At 38.4% G+C, this 15714-nt stretch overlaps 1 protein-coding gene across 1 annotated transcript; it reads right to left on the bottom strand.

Moving 5' to 3' along the window:
• Positions 1-2677: 2677 nt before the first annotated feature.
• Positions 2678-15714, bottom strand: lcat (lecithin-cholesterol acyltransferase). The gene is made up of 7 exons (XM_055009366.1): positions 15178-15714; positions 10308-10464; positions 9891-10006; positions 8056-8151; positions 5998-6222; positions 5657-5852; positions 2678-3697 (listed from the first exon to the last, which is right to left on the bottom strand). The coding sequence occupies exons 1-7, from the start codon at positions 15323-15325 to the stop codon at positions 3334-3336; spliced, it is 1302 nt and encodes a 433-aa protein (XP_054865341.1). The 5' UTR covers positions 15326-15714; the 3' UTR covers positions 2678-3333.

Genomic DNA, 15714 nt, shown 5'->3' with positions numbered 1-15714 from the left:
CACATGTATATATAGTGTATGAGATTGTTATGGTTACACAATTATTTTATTAGGATTAAGACATGCAAAGAGTTGTGTAAATCACTGTACATACTGGGCACCTTATATTCTAAATAAATATCTGTAAACTATCTGCACCAATTTATATTATTGCACATCTAAACACATCCTCATTTGCATATTCTGTTCATTTGCACACTTCTGTATCACTCACTCTTCTATATTCTTGTATATATTGTTAATTTGTTTTCTATATCATATTTTATTTTATTCTATTTTAACCTATTTTATTTTATTTCATTTTATTTTATCTTACCTTCACTTTATACCTGACCCTAATGTTCTATGTTGTCTTGTTGTTTACTCCCTTGTTGTTGAATATCCAGCTGCTGTAACAACAGAATTTCCCTCTGGGGATTAATAAAGTCTGTCTAAGTCTAAGTCTAATAGAGAATCGGATGTGTATTTAATTTTGTCTGGAAATTAAGCATTTCTGTGTGACAGTGTAAAAGTTACAAAAAGGTGTACATTAATCTGCTTTTAGTCTTATTTTTTTAAATACTGCACTTTTGCTTTTCAAAACATTAACAGCCTTCTTTTTTTGCTTCTTCTCACGTTTGTTTGACTTCCTTTTTTGCGCTTGATAGATAGATAGATAGATAGATAGATAGATAGATAGATAGATAGATAGATAGATAGATAGATAGATAGATAGATAGATAGATAGATAGATAGATAGATAGATAGATAGATAGATAGATAGATAGATAGATAGAGATCTTGTTGAAAACACTTTTGAGAAAACAAGCCCTTAATTATTATTCCATTTTTAACCACAAATGAAGAAAATAGGCTACATGTCAGAAGTAAACATGTATTATAATTTATCATGAACACTCTTCAAAGCAGCTAGACGTGCTCAGACCTGTAGACTGTGGCATGAAATCAACTGCAGCAGATGAGATCTTTCCACCATACTTGACTTTTACTCCAAATAAAACAAAAGCTGAATCAATCTACCCAAAGACTGATAAGATAAAACTTATCTGGACCTTTTATGCTTATTTAAACCGAGAAAGCATCATGTACGCCACTCATATTACACATGGTGTCTATGGGGAGTGCACGTTTCACTTCACGGTGTCTCTTATCAAAACTTTGGATTCCTATCAAATGTCAAGCTGATGTGGCTTTTATGGAAAATGACTCTTGTTCCAGGTCCAGAGATATTCTATTACTGCAGAACAAGCCTGATAATAGTGTGATAATATTCTTTTAGATGTTTTAATAGAAAACATATACTATAATAGATAGATGAGATCAAACAACTGAGACTCAGCAGTTCATCCTTGTCTATGAATTATACTCATTTGGGTCTACAACACCACTTATCACATACTTACAATGCAGTCTTTAGACCCCTCCCCAGGCAGTTTCACAACTGTCCATACCATAAGACATGTGAGTCTTAAGTTGCTAATGGGTCACGCATCATGATTTGGGGTGAGAACAAACATCGGGAACAAAAAACAGGCATTTTTTTGTTATTTATTGTAAACTATAAACAAAAACCTACAACACAGGTCACTGCTGTGTAACTGGAACAACCATCTTTACAGAAATGAGAGAGTCTACAACACCACTTATCAGGTACTTATAATGAGGTCTTGAGATCCCTCCCCAGGCAGTTTAACCACCCACGTGGTGTGAAGTATCAAATGATTATGGCACACTAAATAATACTAATGTAGTTCTAATGCAGTTGAATGCATCGGAGTCTTGGATTGTTTACAGGACATGAGCCATATGACTTGAGGGTAAAAACAAACACAGAGAACCACAAAAATAAAACAAAAGCAGGCCCTTTCTTCATAATTTTTTTTTTTAACTACAAACAAAACTGACAAAACAGGCAATTTTTATCCTGTTTCAAACCCGCCTATGGTAAACTGGAACAACCATCTTGACGCAAATGAGAGTCTACAATATCACTTATAGGTACTTATAATGCAGTCTTGAGATCATTCACCAGGCAGTTTCACAGCCATCCTCACATATAGCATGTGGGTCTTAAGTTGCTAATGGGTAATGCATCATGGGATTTGTGGTGAAAACAAACACCGAGAACATAAAAGCAATCTAAACAAGAACAGGCCTTTTTCTGTTATTTTATTTTAAACTACAAACATAAACCTACAACACAGGATATTTTTTTATCCAGTTTTAAACCACAAGCAAAATTAGATGGTTTGAAGTGCGAAATACGCCAATTATGTTAAACTCTGAACTCTACACAAATGGAGAGTCTACAACACCACTTACCAGGAACTTATAATGCAGTCTTTAGATCCCTCACAAGGCAGTTTAACTACCCACGTACAGTGAAGTATAAAATCATCATGGCACACTAAAGAGTACTAATAAAAAGTTATAATGCGACTGAAATCACGTGAGTCTTGGATTGTTAACAGGCCATGAACCATGTGACTTGAGGGTAACAATAAATACCTGAAACTTCCCATCAGTCAGTTTGAACCAAGGAAGCCTCTTGGATGAAGGTGAAAAGTCTTCAAGAACCAAACAAAAAACTGAAATCCGGGTGCCTTCTGCTGAAGCATTTAGGATTACTATAATCTGGATGACTGAGAATCTTCACAGACTAATCATCGGCACACAGTCAAGATATGTAATGCTTTATTTTAAATGGTAGCATTAAAAAAATACATTTCACACATTTATACAACAGCGCTGTAAAAACATCCTTATCATTTTACAATTATGGTTTTACATGCAGGCTACGTGCCTGGAGAAAAAGAATCCAATCATAAATGTTTCGAAACATTTGTGCAGATCTCTAAAAATGGATAAATCCTAAATGAAATCTTACAGTAATATCACACACAATAAAAATAGCTTGTCTCTATAATGATTATGTGATTAGTTATCAATGATAAACCAAAAACATGATGTAACAGGACCTTCAAAACAATAAAAAAAAAAAGCCTATTACTATGTTTGCAATTACTGTGATTATTATGTTTTCATTATAATCACAACACATGTAAAGCAGATACAAAGAAAAAGAAGAAGAAAAAATAACAACACAGCCTTGAAATAGAAATAATTATATCAGGGTCAAACCCACACTGTGAAGTCATCAGTCAGACTTTAGTTTAAAAAACGGGGGTCGGGTCTAGATTCTCCTCAAATCCAGATGGGTTTGGAGCTGTTGAGCTAAGAGGAGGTGCTAATCACTGTTTCTATGCTTGACATTGCTAAAAAGTCAGCTGCGTAAAAATCCAGCACCCCTTTGTGTTTTCAAACCGTCACGTGCTATTTAGTCGAAAGCCTGACATCAATCTCTTTGGGCGTGTCTGGTTTGCCCTCCAGGATCTGCTGGATTTGGTTGAGCACCTCTTCGTGGAACACCATGTCCAGGTGGGCCAGTCCTCGGTACTCTGTTACGTGGACGGGCTTCTTCTGCTGCCCCACCCAGCGCTTACAAAGACCCATGCTCATGCTGTCCACTGTGTCGTCCCCGTCACCGTAAACAAAGTCCACTGGGTCTCCATTGGGAAACTCCTCGTCGTAAACGTATGTCACTGTGGTCGGGAGCCCGACGCCGTACATGCACCAAACCTCGACGCCAGGCGGCTGGAGAGCAGCGGTGAGGTTCTTTGTGTCCTGCCACATGTACCTGGAACCAACGTGAGGACAACGGGTTTGGTACAGAAGCAAAGACTTAATTATTAATATAAAAACAGTAATTATAAAGGGGTCATCAAAAAGTTCTGAGACTGTTCATTGATTATCACTGGCAATGATTGGTGGGTCTGTGGCTACCACCAATAGAAGAAACACCCGTTCATTGTGGAAGAGCCAGCAGTTTCCATAACTGTGTTCTACCTTTGTTAATATATTGCAGTACAGGAACATCTTAAGAAGTTCCTGTCATCTGAGGTCTTGATAACGTGTGTTTTGACAGCAAAAAGGCAAAATGTTCCACCTTTAATACATCATCCTTAGAAGACAACATCTGGAAAACATTTTTTGAATGCTGGTTTGAGAACGTTCTTCCATTGTTAGAATGCTTTACAGGACAACCTTCTATAATGTGTTCCCTCAAAAATATCTACAAAACATCCTCAGAACATTGCAGCCAGAATCTTCGACCATGGTTATCATATATGGCATTATAGGAACACCTTAAAAAGAAAGTTCTACCATCTGCGGTCTTGATAACTTCACTGAGGACAACCTTCCTTTGTTATCATTGTGGGAACATCTTGTAGAAAAACTTTCTATAATGTGTTCCCTCATAAAAAAGGCAACATGTTCTACCTTTAATATATCACATTACAGTCATAAAATGCATAATTATTGTTTTTTTTCTATTGACAATATGGTCTGGGTCTGCCCTAGGGTTTCCTCTCTGTTGGATGTGCCCAAAAAAACTACCAAGCAAGTTGCCCAGGAGGGATTCAAATCAAGTGTCTGAGCACCTAAACTGGCTACTTTCGATGTAAGAGGAGTGACTCTATTCAGAGCCAAAGTTCCCCATCCTATCTCCAAAGCTGAGCCTAGCCACCCTACAGAGGAAACACTTATCCACAACCTCATACAGATGGTCATCTTCCATGAGCGTGGTTCTGTTGGAGGTCTTTTGTAAGGTCTTGACCTTACTATGCTAAGTGCTACAAGATGACATATGTTGTTAATTGGTGCTATATAAATAAAATTGAATTGAATTCCTTAGATTGGAACTTGAGACCATAGATGAGGGTTTGAACTTTTCTCAAGTGGTAAATCAAATGCTTTGTCTTCTGACTTTGCTGACTTTTCACCACAACTGTCCAATACAACGCCTACATTACTGCTAACGGTGCACCAAACCATCTGTCCACTCACGAACAAGATCTGAACATATATAAACTCTGCTTCGCTTGGGGCAGCAACTGACCCAAACCAAAGGGAGAAATCTACCACCAGTAGACAACCACGGCCTTGGAGTTGCTGACTCTCATCCTGGACACTTCGCAGTCAACTGTAAACCATGAAATTGACAAATTCATCCCCCAGGGTTGAACACTCAACACAAAGTTCTATTCTAACGTCCCGAGGCATCTGCGGGAAAACATTTGACACAAACAACCAGAAATATGGCTCAACACCATGCAGACATTCCACTGTGCCGTCTGCCCGGTCACAATGTGGTGTTTACAGACAGGTTTTTTTGGTGACTCTCCACTTCCCCTACTCACCAGATTTCTTTCTCGGTGACTCCTTCTGGCTTCTTCTTAACGTGCTTACATTACATTACTACCAGGTAGCATTACAATCATTGTACAAGTGTTAAGAGTACCACAACGCTGCACAAGGCAACTCCTTTGATGGATACGGAGGCCAAATGTAACTGTTTCTTCATTTTAATAGGCAATCTCAGAACTTTTTGATTGCACTAATAGAGAGTAAAGATCATTGAAGCAGCAGAGCCTGAGATTTGTTTTCCAAACCTCTATCCTCCTTCTTTGATTGAATGTATTTCCCATGAAGCAATTCAGTTTGGATTTGTAGTTGTAGCTTACGTAGCCTCACATAGGGATAACAAAGTCTGGTCAGTTCAGTTGTGTAGATAAACATTAAAGCTGTTAGTTACCAGCCGTCCTCGAAGCTGATGTCTTTGAAGAAGCGCTGGTAGTCGCGGTGGGTGTAGTTGAAGTTCGGTGTTGAGATGAACACGTGGTCCTTCGGCCAGGCATCCTCAAACGGCAGCATCCAGGGATTAGTCGTCATCTTCCTCTGCTCCTCGCGGACCTTGATCTTAGAAATCATCGGGATGCCGTCGTTTTCACCTACAATGAGTTTCAGCAGTTACAGGTGGTAAAATGAAAATTCTATATTAGTAATAATATAAACAAGAAACATTTTCATTGCTGACAGCACCAGGTGCAAATCCACGTCGAATATTGCTTTCTACTTTAAGCACTTTGCCATTACCTGAAGCCATGACTCCGAGTGTTTTTACAGCACCCCCCCACGGAGATCCCAGGGAAATGAAGCCCCTGATGTACTTGTTCTTCCACTCCTGAGGCTGGTGGTTAAGGAAGTAGAGGACGTAGTGGCAGCCCATGCTGTGTCCCAGCAGGTAAATGGGCTGCTGGTACTGGTTGTACATCTCCTCAACCATGTCCTGCAGCTTTGTGAAATATTCTGCATTCTCATCTGTGGAAGGAACAGCGACAAGAAATCTGCAGGTTGAACACGTCAACTTCAGTAAGTGCATAATGTTTTGTCCACATGTGATGTGAAGAATTTGACAACAAGTGGGCAAACCCATATTTCTGATGTGTCACAATAATAAAATTTATTTGTGTGGCACCGTTCAGTGTTACTGAAACTAGCATGAAGACTACAAAAATAAAACTGGATTAAACTGAACTGAACTCTGATAGCTGACATTGCTGTATGTCAGTATTGTGTTTTCAGATTTTTCCACTGTCACACAAATAACTAAAAAAAATAAATAACTGATGGGTAAAGTAGTTTTTGTTTAAAAGAGGTCTTATTTAACCTGCCAAACCCAAACTACACCATTAATCAAACCAGGAATTGCTTTAAAAAAAAAAAAAAAAAAACTGCATATTGACAATTTTCTGGCAGTTTTCAAATTAATCATGTATGAGTTGTAATGGGACACTTTTCAAGTTTAACCTAAAATTGTGATGTTTTACAAAAGTCATTTATTTTACATGTCTTATTCAAAAATCTTCCAAAAATAAATCATTTGCCAAAATCAAATCATGTAAGAAAACAAAAAATTCTGTGTTTTTTGGTGAACTGAAAACCCATGAGATGCGACCAGCTGCAATCAACAGTCAAGTCACAAAAATTCTGAGACTTTTTGGCTGAACTGCAGGCCGTGTACATGTGATCAATAAACTGAATACAGCATGGCTCAAAAACGGTAAACTGAAGTTGTTGGAAGATACATTCAGCATGGTGATACATGTTTGTAGACTTGCCGTGCAGAGTAGAGTAAAAAATAGAATATAAATAAATAAAAATCTATAATATGTGGCACCACCATTTAACCTAGTATTGATAACACCTACACACATGGACAAAATTGTTGGTACCCCTCGGTTAATGAAAGAATAACTCACAATGGTCACAGAAATAATTTGAATCTGACAAAAGTAATAATAAATAAAAATTCTATGAAAATTAACCAATGAAAATCAGACATTGCTTTTGAACTGTGGTCCAACAGAATTATTGTAAAAAATAAACTCATGAAGCAGGCCTGGACAAAAATGATGGTACCCTTAACTTCATATTTTGTTGCACAACCTTTTGAGGCAATCACTGCAATCAAACCATTTGTGTAACTGTCAGTGAGACTTCTGCACCTCTCAGCAGGTATTCTGGTCCACTCCTCATGAGCAGACTGCTCCAGTTGTCTCAGGTTTGAAGGTTCCTTCTCCAGACGCCATGTTTCAGCTCCTTCCACAGATGTTCAATAGGATTTAGATCAGGGCTCATAGAGGCCACTTCAGAATAGTCCAATGTTTTCCTCTTAGTCATTCTTGGCTGTTTTTAGTTGTGTGTTTTGGCTCATTATCCTGTTGCAAGACCCATGACCTGCGACTGAGACCAAGCTTTCTGACACTGGGCAGCATATTTCTCTCTAGAATACCTTGATAGTCATGAGATTTCATTGTACCTGATTCTGATTCCTGGTTTTTACATTTTTCTAAAATAGATAATCAAAGAAATTCAACTTTTTATGGTTTACGGTATTATAAGTGTGCTCTACAGCATTAAAGACATGAGTTCTTTCTTCTTTCTTCTTCTAGTCATGGTTTCGCTGTTTCCATAGAGGTGCAGGACTTTATATTGCGTTTTCCCATCTGATACATTTATTATATGTCTGGGCCAAACCATGCAAAATTAAAGACCATTTAATTTACATATTGTCCTAAGATAAAAATATCTCTGGTTAATGTGTGCTGCATGTTGAGCACAAAGGCCTTCATAAATCAACCAGCTACTCACTCGGTGCTAGTCTCCAGTCGTACGGAGCTCCACGGACCGTCTCGTTTCGGACGTAGCCGGCATTCACCAAATGTTGCACCATAGTGTGAAAATAACCTGCAGCGAAACAGCAACAGAGTTAATCAGTCTACTGAAGCATCCAGTAAAGTTCTACTAATGTTTTCAGTGAGAAGTTTTCTTTAAGTTCTCCTTAAAGACAGGAAATGAAGATGTTCTAAAAATGTTTGAGTGTGCTCCAACGTGCTCAAAACAGATATTTGCATTAAGAATGTTATTCCTTGGATATCATGCAACATTGTGGAACATTGTGGAACCCTTATATAGATCCTGTATTGTGGAGGAGAACATTTGATAACACGATGTCTGTGTAGTTTCTCATTCATCCAGGTCATGGTTATCCAAAGTTGTTTAAATCAATCCAACTGGACTTTAAGAAAGTTCCTTGACCACTGGGTCTTGGCAACGGTTGTCGGAATGTGAATAGCACTGACCACACCTCACACAGGTTATAAGCTGAGACAACATCAACCACCACCAGAACTGAAGAAGGCTCTTGGATAAGAGGTGAAACGTCTTCAAGGAACCTTCTTAAAGTCCAGTTGGATTGATTTAAACAACTTTGGATTCAATAACATGTTCCCTCAAGAACGTCCCCAAAACATCCTGACAACATTGCAGCCAGAATGTTCCACCTTTGTTAAGATATCGCAGTCAGTCACATTCAACAATGTGCTCTCTAAACAAAAAGTCAAAATGTTCTTGGTTTAATATGTTATATTATAGGAAGTATTGGTTTGAGATCAGTCTTTCTTTGTTACCATGCAACATTGAGAGAATGCTGTACAGGGGAGCGTTCTACAATGTGCTCCCTCGAGAACATTGTAGGGATAACATTCCATCTTTGTTAATATATCACATTTCAGGAACATTTTATAAAGAACAATCTGTCATCTGAGGGCTTGATAACATGCTTTACTGGGGAATGTTCTGTAATGTGTTCCTTCATAAACAAGTCCAAAAGATTCACAGAACATTGCAGTCACCATGTTCCACATGTTCCACATTTGTTGATATATCACATTACAGGAGCGTTTTATAAAGAGCGTTCTGCCATCTGAAGTCCCAATAACATCTTGAAAATGTATTTTTTAGTTGCATTGAAAAAATCTTTCCCTTGTTACCATTGTAAAACTTCTTATAGAAGAACATTCTATAACGTGTTCCCTCAAAAAAAAAAGGTAGCATGTTCTACCTTTAACATATTGCATTATGGGAACACTATAAAACATTCTCTATAAGAAACTTTCCAACATCTGAGGCCTCGATAACATCTGACAACCTTTTTCTGAATGTTGTTTGAGAACGTTCTTCCTTTGTTATCATGGAACATTGTGAGAATGCTTTACAGGATTACTTTCTAGAACACGTTCCATTAAGAACATCCCCAAAACATCTTTAGAAGATTGCAGCCAGAATGTTCCACTTTTGTTAATATATAACATTACAGAAATGTTTCAGAAAATTCATCTGAGGCTTCGATACCATTTGGAATTTTTTTGTGTTGGTTTGAGAACATTGTTTCTTTGTTATCACAGAACATCTGTGTTTCTGACAACATCCTCTGAATGTTAACATTGAATTAACTTTATAGTAGCATTACTGGAACTGAAAATATCCTGAAAACGTTCTTGAAACATCTTTTTTTTTAAGTATTAGAACTTGTAGGTAATGTTATTGAATATTGTGGGAATGTTCCTGCTACGAAACAACACAACTTCCTACATATGATTCTGACAGAGCCTCTAGATCCGACAGCAAAAACTTATTTTGCTCACCAGCCAGCTGGTTGTTGTCCAGAAACTCGATGGGATACGTCTGACCGAATCCTGGCACTCGAACCTGAACCCCCGGTGAGTTGGAAGAACGCCGAGATGTCCTGTTGTAAACAAGCCTGGGGGAACCCGGACAGGAACATTCAGAAAATCAGTCTTGGCAACAACATTCTTTAAAACCTTGGAAAAAGAACAAAAATATTCCGGTGTCCCCAGTTTAATTGGTCCGTCAGGGGGTGGCTGATTGAACCAAACTGGCAGACTTAAGGAAACAAAGTCCTCAATCCTTTATTTTCAAATCTGACAGGAGTTCATGAACAGGAAGTGAGACCAGTAGGGAGAACACTGAAGGAACGTGGTATAGAAAAGTGTCTACAGCTAAACTAGCTGAAGGTAAAAGGTGAGAACGGTAGGTGTTACTTGATGTTGTCGATCCAGCAGTCCAAACCAATCGGCATGAGCATGTTGAGGTCGATCCACAGGGGAAACCAGTTCTCCGTCTTCTTGTAGCACAACCAGTGGACCAGCGTCGGTTTGTCTATTTTTGCTTCCAGTCGGTTTCCCAAGTTCCCTGGAACTGAAAACACAATCACACGAACATATATGACATCAGAGTATCGGTATTTATCAATACGTCAATAGAAAGAGCTGCAGTTCATCTTTAAAGATGCATCAACAGATTCTCACCACTAGGAGGAAACATAACAAAACATTGATGCAAACACCGAGTAGCAGAACACGCGTTCAGGACCTTTATTACTCCACCAAGGAACAAGGTGACGATCAGCGTACGTCTGTCTGTCTGTCTGTCTGTCCGTCTGTCCGTCTGTTAGCAACATTACTCAAAAACAGACTAATGTATTTGGACTGTATTGGGACTCAGAAACACCCCCACAATTTAATCAACTGCTCCTTGTATCATTTCCTTTTTTTTTTTTCTTTTTTTTTTTTTTTTTTTTTTTTTTTTTTTTTGTCTGCATTTGTTCTCATTGTTTAACTCCACAAAAGGGGAGTCAACATTATATGAGATTGATGCATATTTTAGTCTTGCAACCAAATATTTTAATATTTAGTGCATGTGTGTGACCATCACCGGCCCTCCCTGAAAGCTAAGCAGACCTTCTTTATTAGAATTCCCTGTTATAAGCCAGGGAGGGCAGTGCTACACCTCAGTGATGTGTGGGGGAAACAAAGACTGGACAGGACGAACAGGACGAACAGGATGAACAGGGATAGAAAATAACAGGCGTTGCTATTGCAATTAAAGATTGTAAGGTGGTGTGTTATGCCCAACTACTAACTGTCCATCAATAGAAAAAAAAATAAAAATTTGAAAAAAGAAAAGAAAACCAAACCAACACAAAAGAAAAAGAGATTCAATAATAAATGAACAAACGGTACTGAGCACCATAATTGTGTGTGTCTTGATAGTATAGAATAGAATAGAATAGGCCAGAAGAGAATGCTAGTGCGAGAGAGAATGAGTTTAGGGTAGAGACTGGAGAGATTCTCAGCACATTCTGGCGGGACCCATCATTTGCTGAAATGGGACTCGGCAGTAGCTGGCGAGACCTGATCAAACATGCAAGTGTGAAGAACCCCGAAGCCCAGAACAGCAATCACGGCAAGGCAGGGCCAAGCCAACAGGGCACCCCTCCCCCCAGGCAGTAGGAGCCACAGGGCGGCACCCCCAGAGAGCCACCGGGGCCACCGTGAACGACGAGGACCCAGAGAACAAGAGGGAGCAGCTACCGACACCCCCAGCGCGCCCAGACCGACCCAGGCGGCCCGGGGCACGAGGACCCACCCGCCACCCAAACCCCAACCCCGCCCACCCCAGCCCCCACCGAACCCCCCACCCCACCACCCGACCCGCCCACCCCCATCCCCTCTCCCTCCCCCGAGGGGGCCAACGGCCCCACACAGCCAGGAAGCCAGACACAGGGGCCGAGCGGCCCACCGAAGGGGCGGCAACCAGCCCATCACAAGGCAGGCCACCACCGGGAGCCGGCCAGAGGAAATCGGATCCGGGACCCGATGCGAGTCCAGAGAGTAAAAATGGACAGTGTGGTGGGGCCCGGCGATGCCGACAGGGAGGCACCCCGCATACCCCCCGCACCAGGCCCCAGGCGAGCGCAGTACACCCAGGGCCCCCACTCCCCGCAATGCGCCCTGACAACCCACCAGGACAGAGCCACCACATGCCACCAGCCCGCAGTACAGCCACAGCGCCCACCAGGACGGCCAATCCAGCCCCCGCAGCCCACCAAGAGCCGTCGCACCTGCCCGGACCCGTCGGGCACGCAGGAGAACCCCCCCCGACCACAGCCCCCAGGTCCCGGGGACCCCCCAGCCACAGCAACACGGATGATGGTCCACCCCCGCCACCCCATAGCCATAAGGGGGCCGGGTCCCACCTTGTATCATTTCCAACAGATAAGTCCCGATAAGTCCACAGTGGTAGATTTGTAGTAGGATCACAGTCATGTGATCATCAGTAGGCAGCTGATGTAGTGTTCGCTTGTTGTCATAGTTACAGTGACGCTGTGTCGCTATCTCACAATGATACAGAAATCTTTAACAAATCCATAGATCCAGACTATAAGCCGCATCACTGCCAAAATCCAATCACTTGGTCCTTGTGTCATTTCTGACCTTCTCTGAAAATTTCATCCAAATCTGTGAGTCCGTTTTTGAGTAATGTTGCTAACAGACAGACAGATGCACAGACAGACAGATGCACTGACAGACGGACAAATGCAGGTCATCACATAACTCTGCTGAGGCTCCGCCTCCTTGGCAGAGTAATAAGACTGATGTTAACAGTGCTTTCTTTCTTTCTTTCCCTAACAATTATTTTTTAGAGAGTAGTTTTCATTACATTTCAGTCAACATGCAAATTAATAATTTTTTGCTGTGATTTTACGAGACATAATTTGAAATTAACAACAATTTTAATTTCAAACAACAGCAAATATCTGTAAAATAAAGGTATTTTCAGATGATTTTAGTCAAGTAAAAACTGTGTATAGAATGAATTACTATTTGAGAGAATGCAGATTTTTCATGTCAAAGTTATTGACACTTTCTTGCCTGTTTTTGTTTTGGGGGCTTTTACAGTTAACTAGCAAATTAAAACAGTTTTTTTTTTTCGACCGCTAGTTATTTGTTTTTAATTCAACAAAGCAGTGAAAAGTAAATAAAGGTGTGGGCGATTAGTGGGAAGTGTGTTAAAACACGTTTTTTCCTGGAAAGTCTCCGTATGACACAAATGAACAAACAGTAAAACACGGAGTTAAACGTGCAGCGTTTGACCTCAGTCATACTTTCAGTGGACACACAGTCCAAACAGTCGCTTACTTTGTGTTTAACTGCTGCATATTTCACAAATAGAGTTTCAATAAAACACACACAACTAAAGGGCGACACACACTGATAGTTTTCAAAGTTGAACTGGGAGTCAAGGAATGCTGTCTGCTTGGATTTTACCAGAAATGTCTGAAAGTCTGAGGGGATTTTCACCAGGTCATTAATAATAATCCTACACTGTAAAACTAAATCTGTAAAAAAGATTTAAAAAGTACTGTAACTTTAAAAAAAATTATGAAAACTGTGGAAATGACAGCAAATAAATGCTAAATTATTGAGTTTTTAGCTGATTTAAGTCCAATGAAATTGTTATTTTAACTGTAATTTGTATTTGTCTACTATTTCATGTGGACATTATCTGCTGTTGAGTCATATTGTTAAGCAATTTTACTAGATTTTGTAATTAAAAAAAAACAGGAAAAATCTGCAATGTAACATCAATAATAATTTTTCAATCCTTCATAGACATTTTTTCCATAAAATAACAAATATCTATAAAATAACAACACATATTGTATATTTAAATACAGCAAAAAGATGGTCAAATAATAAATTACTATTTATAAAAATACAGACTTTTGATGTGAACATTATTTTCAGCTTCACTGCAAAAATTTTAATTATTACTTTTCTGGTGATTGTACTAGTTATTATCTGTAATATCGCAAACAGGGAAAATCTGTGAAATAACAGTAAACTGTTAAAAAATTGTTTTATTTTAATATTTATTTCTGTGATTTTTACTGGTGATTGTCGTAATTAAACGAAACAAGGAAAATCTGTAAGAGAACAAAAATTATATTTCTTTTAGTCCCTAACACAGACAGTTTTCTGTTAAATGATATAAAGTATCTGTAAAATAACAAGACTCTTTATTGATTTTAATACAATAAAAATGAGTGTCATTTTATGGTCAAACGCTGTAAAGGAACAAAATATAAAAATGCGAGTTTTTAATTTGAACATTATTTACATTTTTGGCCGGATGCATTTATTTATTTATTTCATGATAAATATGTAAATAAATACTTATTTCTGTGATTGAACAAGTTATCTGTAATTTCCTAAAAAGAAGTCAGTCTGTAAAATAGCATTTTTACAATATTTTTGTTTAATTAAATATGCAAAAATTGTTTTAAAAATTCTCATTTATAAATGCAAGATATTATCTGTCATTTTAGAAAACAGGAAAAAAATCTTTAAATTATAATAAGTAATATTTGAAAATATTCTTTTGAATAATGGCAAAAATCTGTAAAAAAAATATTGTTTTGCACTTATATATTTACAGTCAACATATAAATAAATAAACTTTTCTATGCATTCTTGTTCTTTTAAATAACAGCAAATATGTGTAAAATAACAATATTTGTTGTTGAATTAAATACACTAAAAATTGTTTTAAAAATCCTCTTTTCTGTGCATTCATTTTCTTTCAAATAGCAGTAAATATTTGTGAAATTCTAAAGTTGAATTAAATAAACTAAAAAATTGTTTTAACAAAAACAATTGATTGCATATCAAAATGCAAGATATTATCTGGCATTTTACATATATATATATATATATATATATATATATATATATATATATATATATATTTTTTTTTTTTTTTTTTTTTTTTTTTCAAATAACAGTATATATATGTAAAATAGCAATATTTTTACTGGTTGGCATGCAGTAAACAAATGTTAAAATAAATAATTAATATAATAAAAAATTTGATTTTTGCTTTTTGTCTCTTTTGTTATGATTAACATGTAAATTTATACCTATAAAATTCTTGAAAAAATAGAAAGAAGAAGCGCTAGACCTCTCTTAGGTTTCTGAAAACTTCGAGTCCTATTATTATTATTATTATTATTATTATTATTATTATTATTATTATTATTATTATTATTATTATTATTATTATTATTACCTATGATGAGTGGAGGAGTGCTGTTGCTCGGAGCTCTGGTTTTGGCTGCTGGAGGAAAAACCACGTTGATGATCCAGAAGCCGGAGGAGTGATGCAGCAGCAGAGCAGCGAGCAGAGAGGACAGCAGCAGCCCGGAACCCATCTTCATCCCGGGGGAAGGAGCTTCGAGTCGGCGGTGAGCTGCAGCTGGAGGCGGGTAAAAAATAAAACCAGAGAAGAGTCGAGGTGAGTCCGGAGGAAAAGTCACATTTAGCCCGACAGCTGCTGGACTCGCTGGTCTGCAGTCAGATAAAACGTGGACAGGTTACTCATTGTCCTATCGATCCTCCTAATCACCCTCTATTTACTCAAACACGCCGTGAATCATCGACAGAAGGTCACATTTCAGGACTTCTCCTCCCTCTGGAGCTGCTTCCTAGCTGTAAATGATCGCTGGCAGCAGTCTGAGTCCTCTGGAGCAGATGTCAGAGAGTCTTTGAGCAGAAAAAACACAAACTTCTTTCACTGGTCTTTCCAGCTGGGATCAGAAACAACCCT

Source organism: Amphiprion ocellaris, chromosome 3 (genome assembly GCF_022539595.1).
Source record: "Amphiprion ocellaris isolate individual 3 ecotype Okinawa chromosome 3, ASM2253959v1, whole genome shotgun sequence".
In the NCBI taxonomy this organism is placed as follows: domain Eukaryota; kingdom Metazoa; phylum Chordata; class Actinopteri; family Pomacentridae; genus Amphiprion; species Amphiprion ocellaris.
The sequence above is the reverse complement of the archived record's forward strand: the minus strand, read 5'-3'. Positions and strand labels throughout refer to the sequence as shown.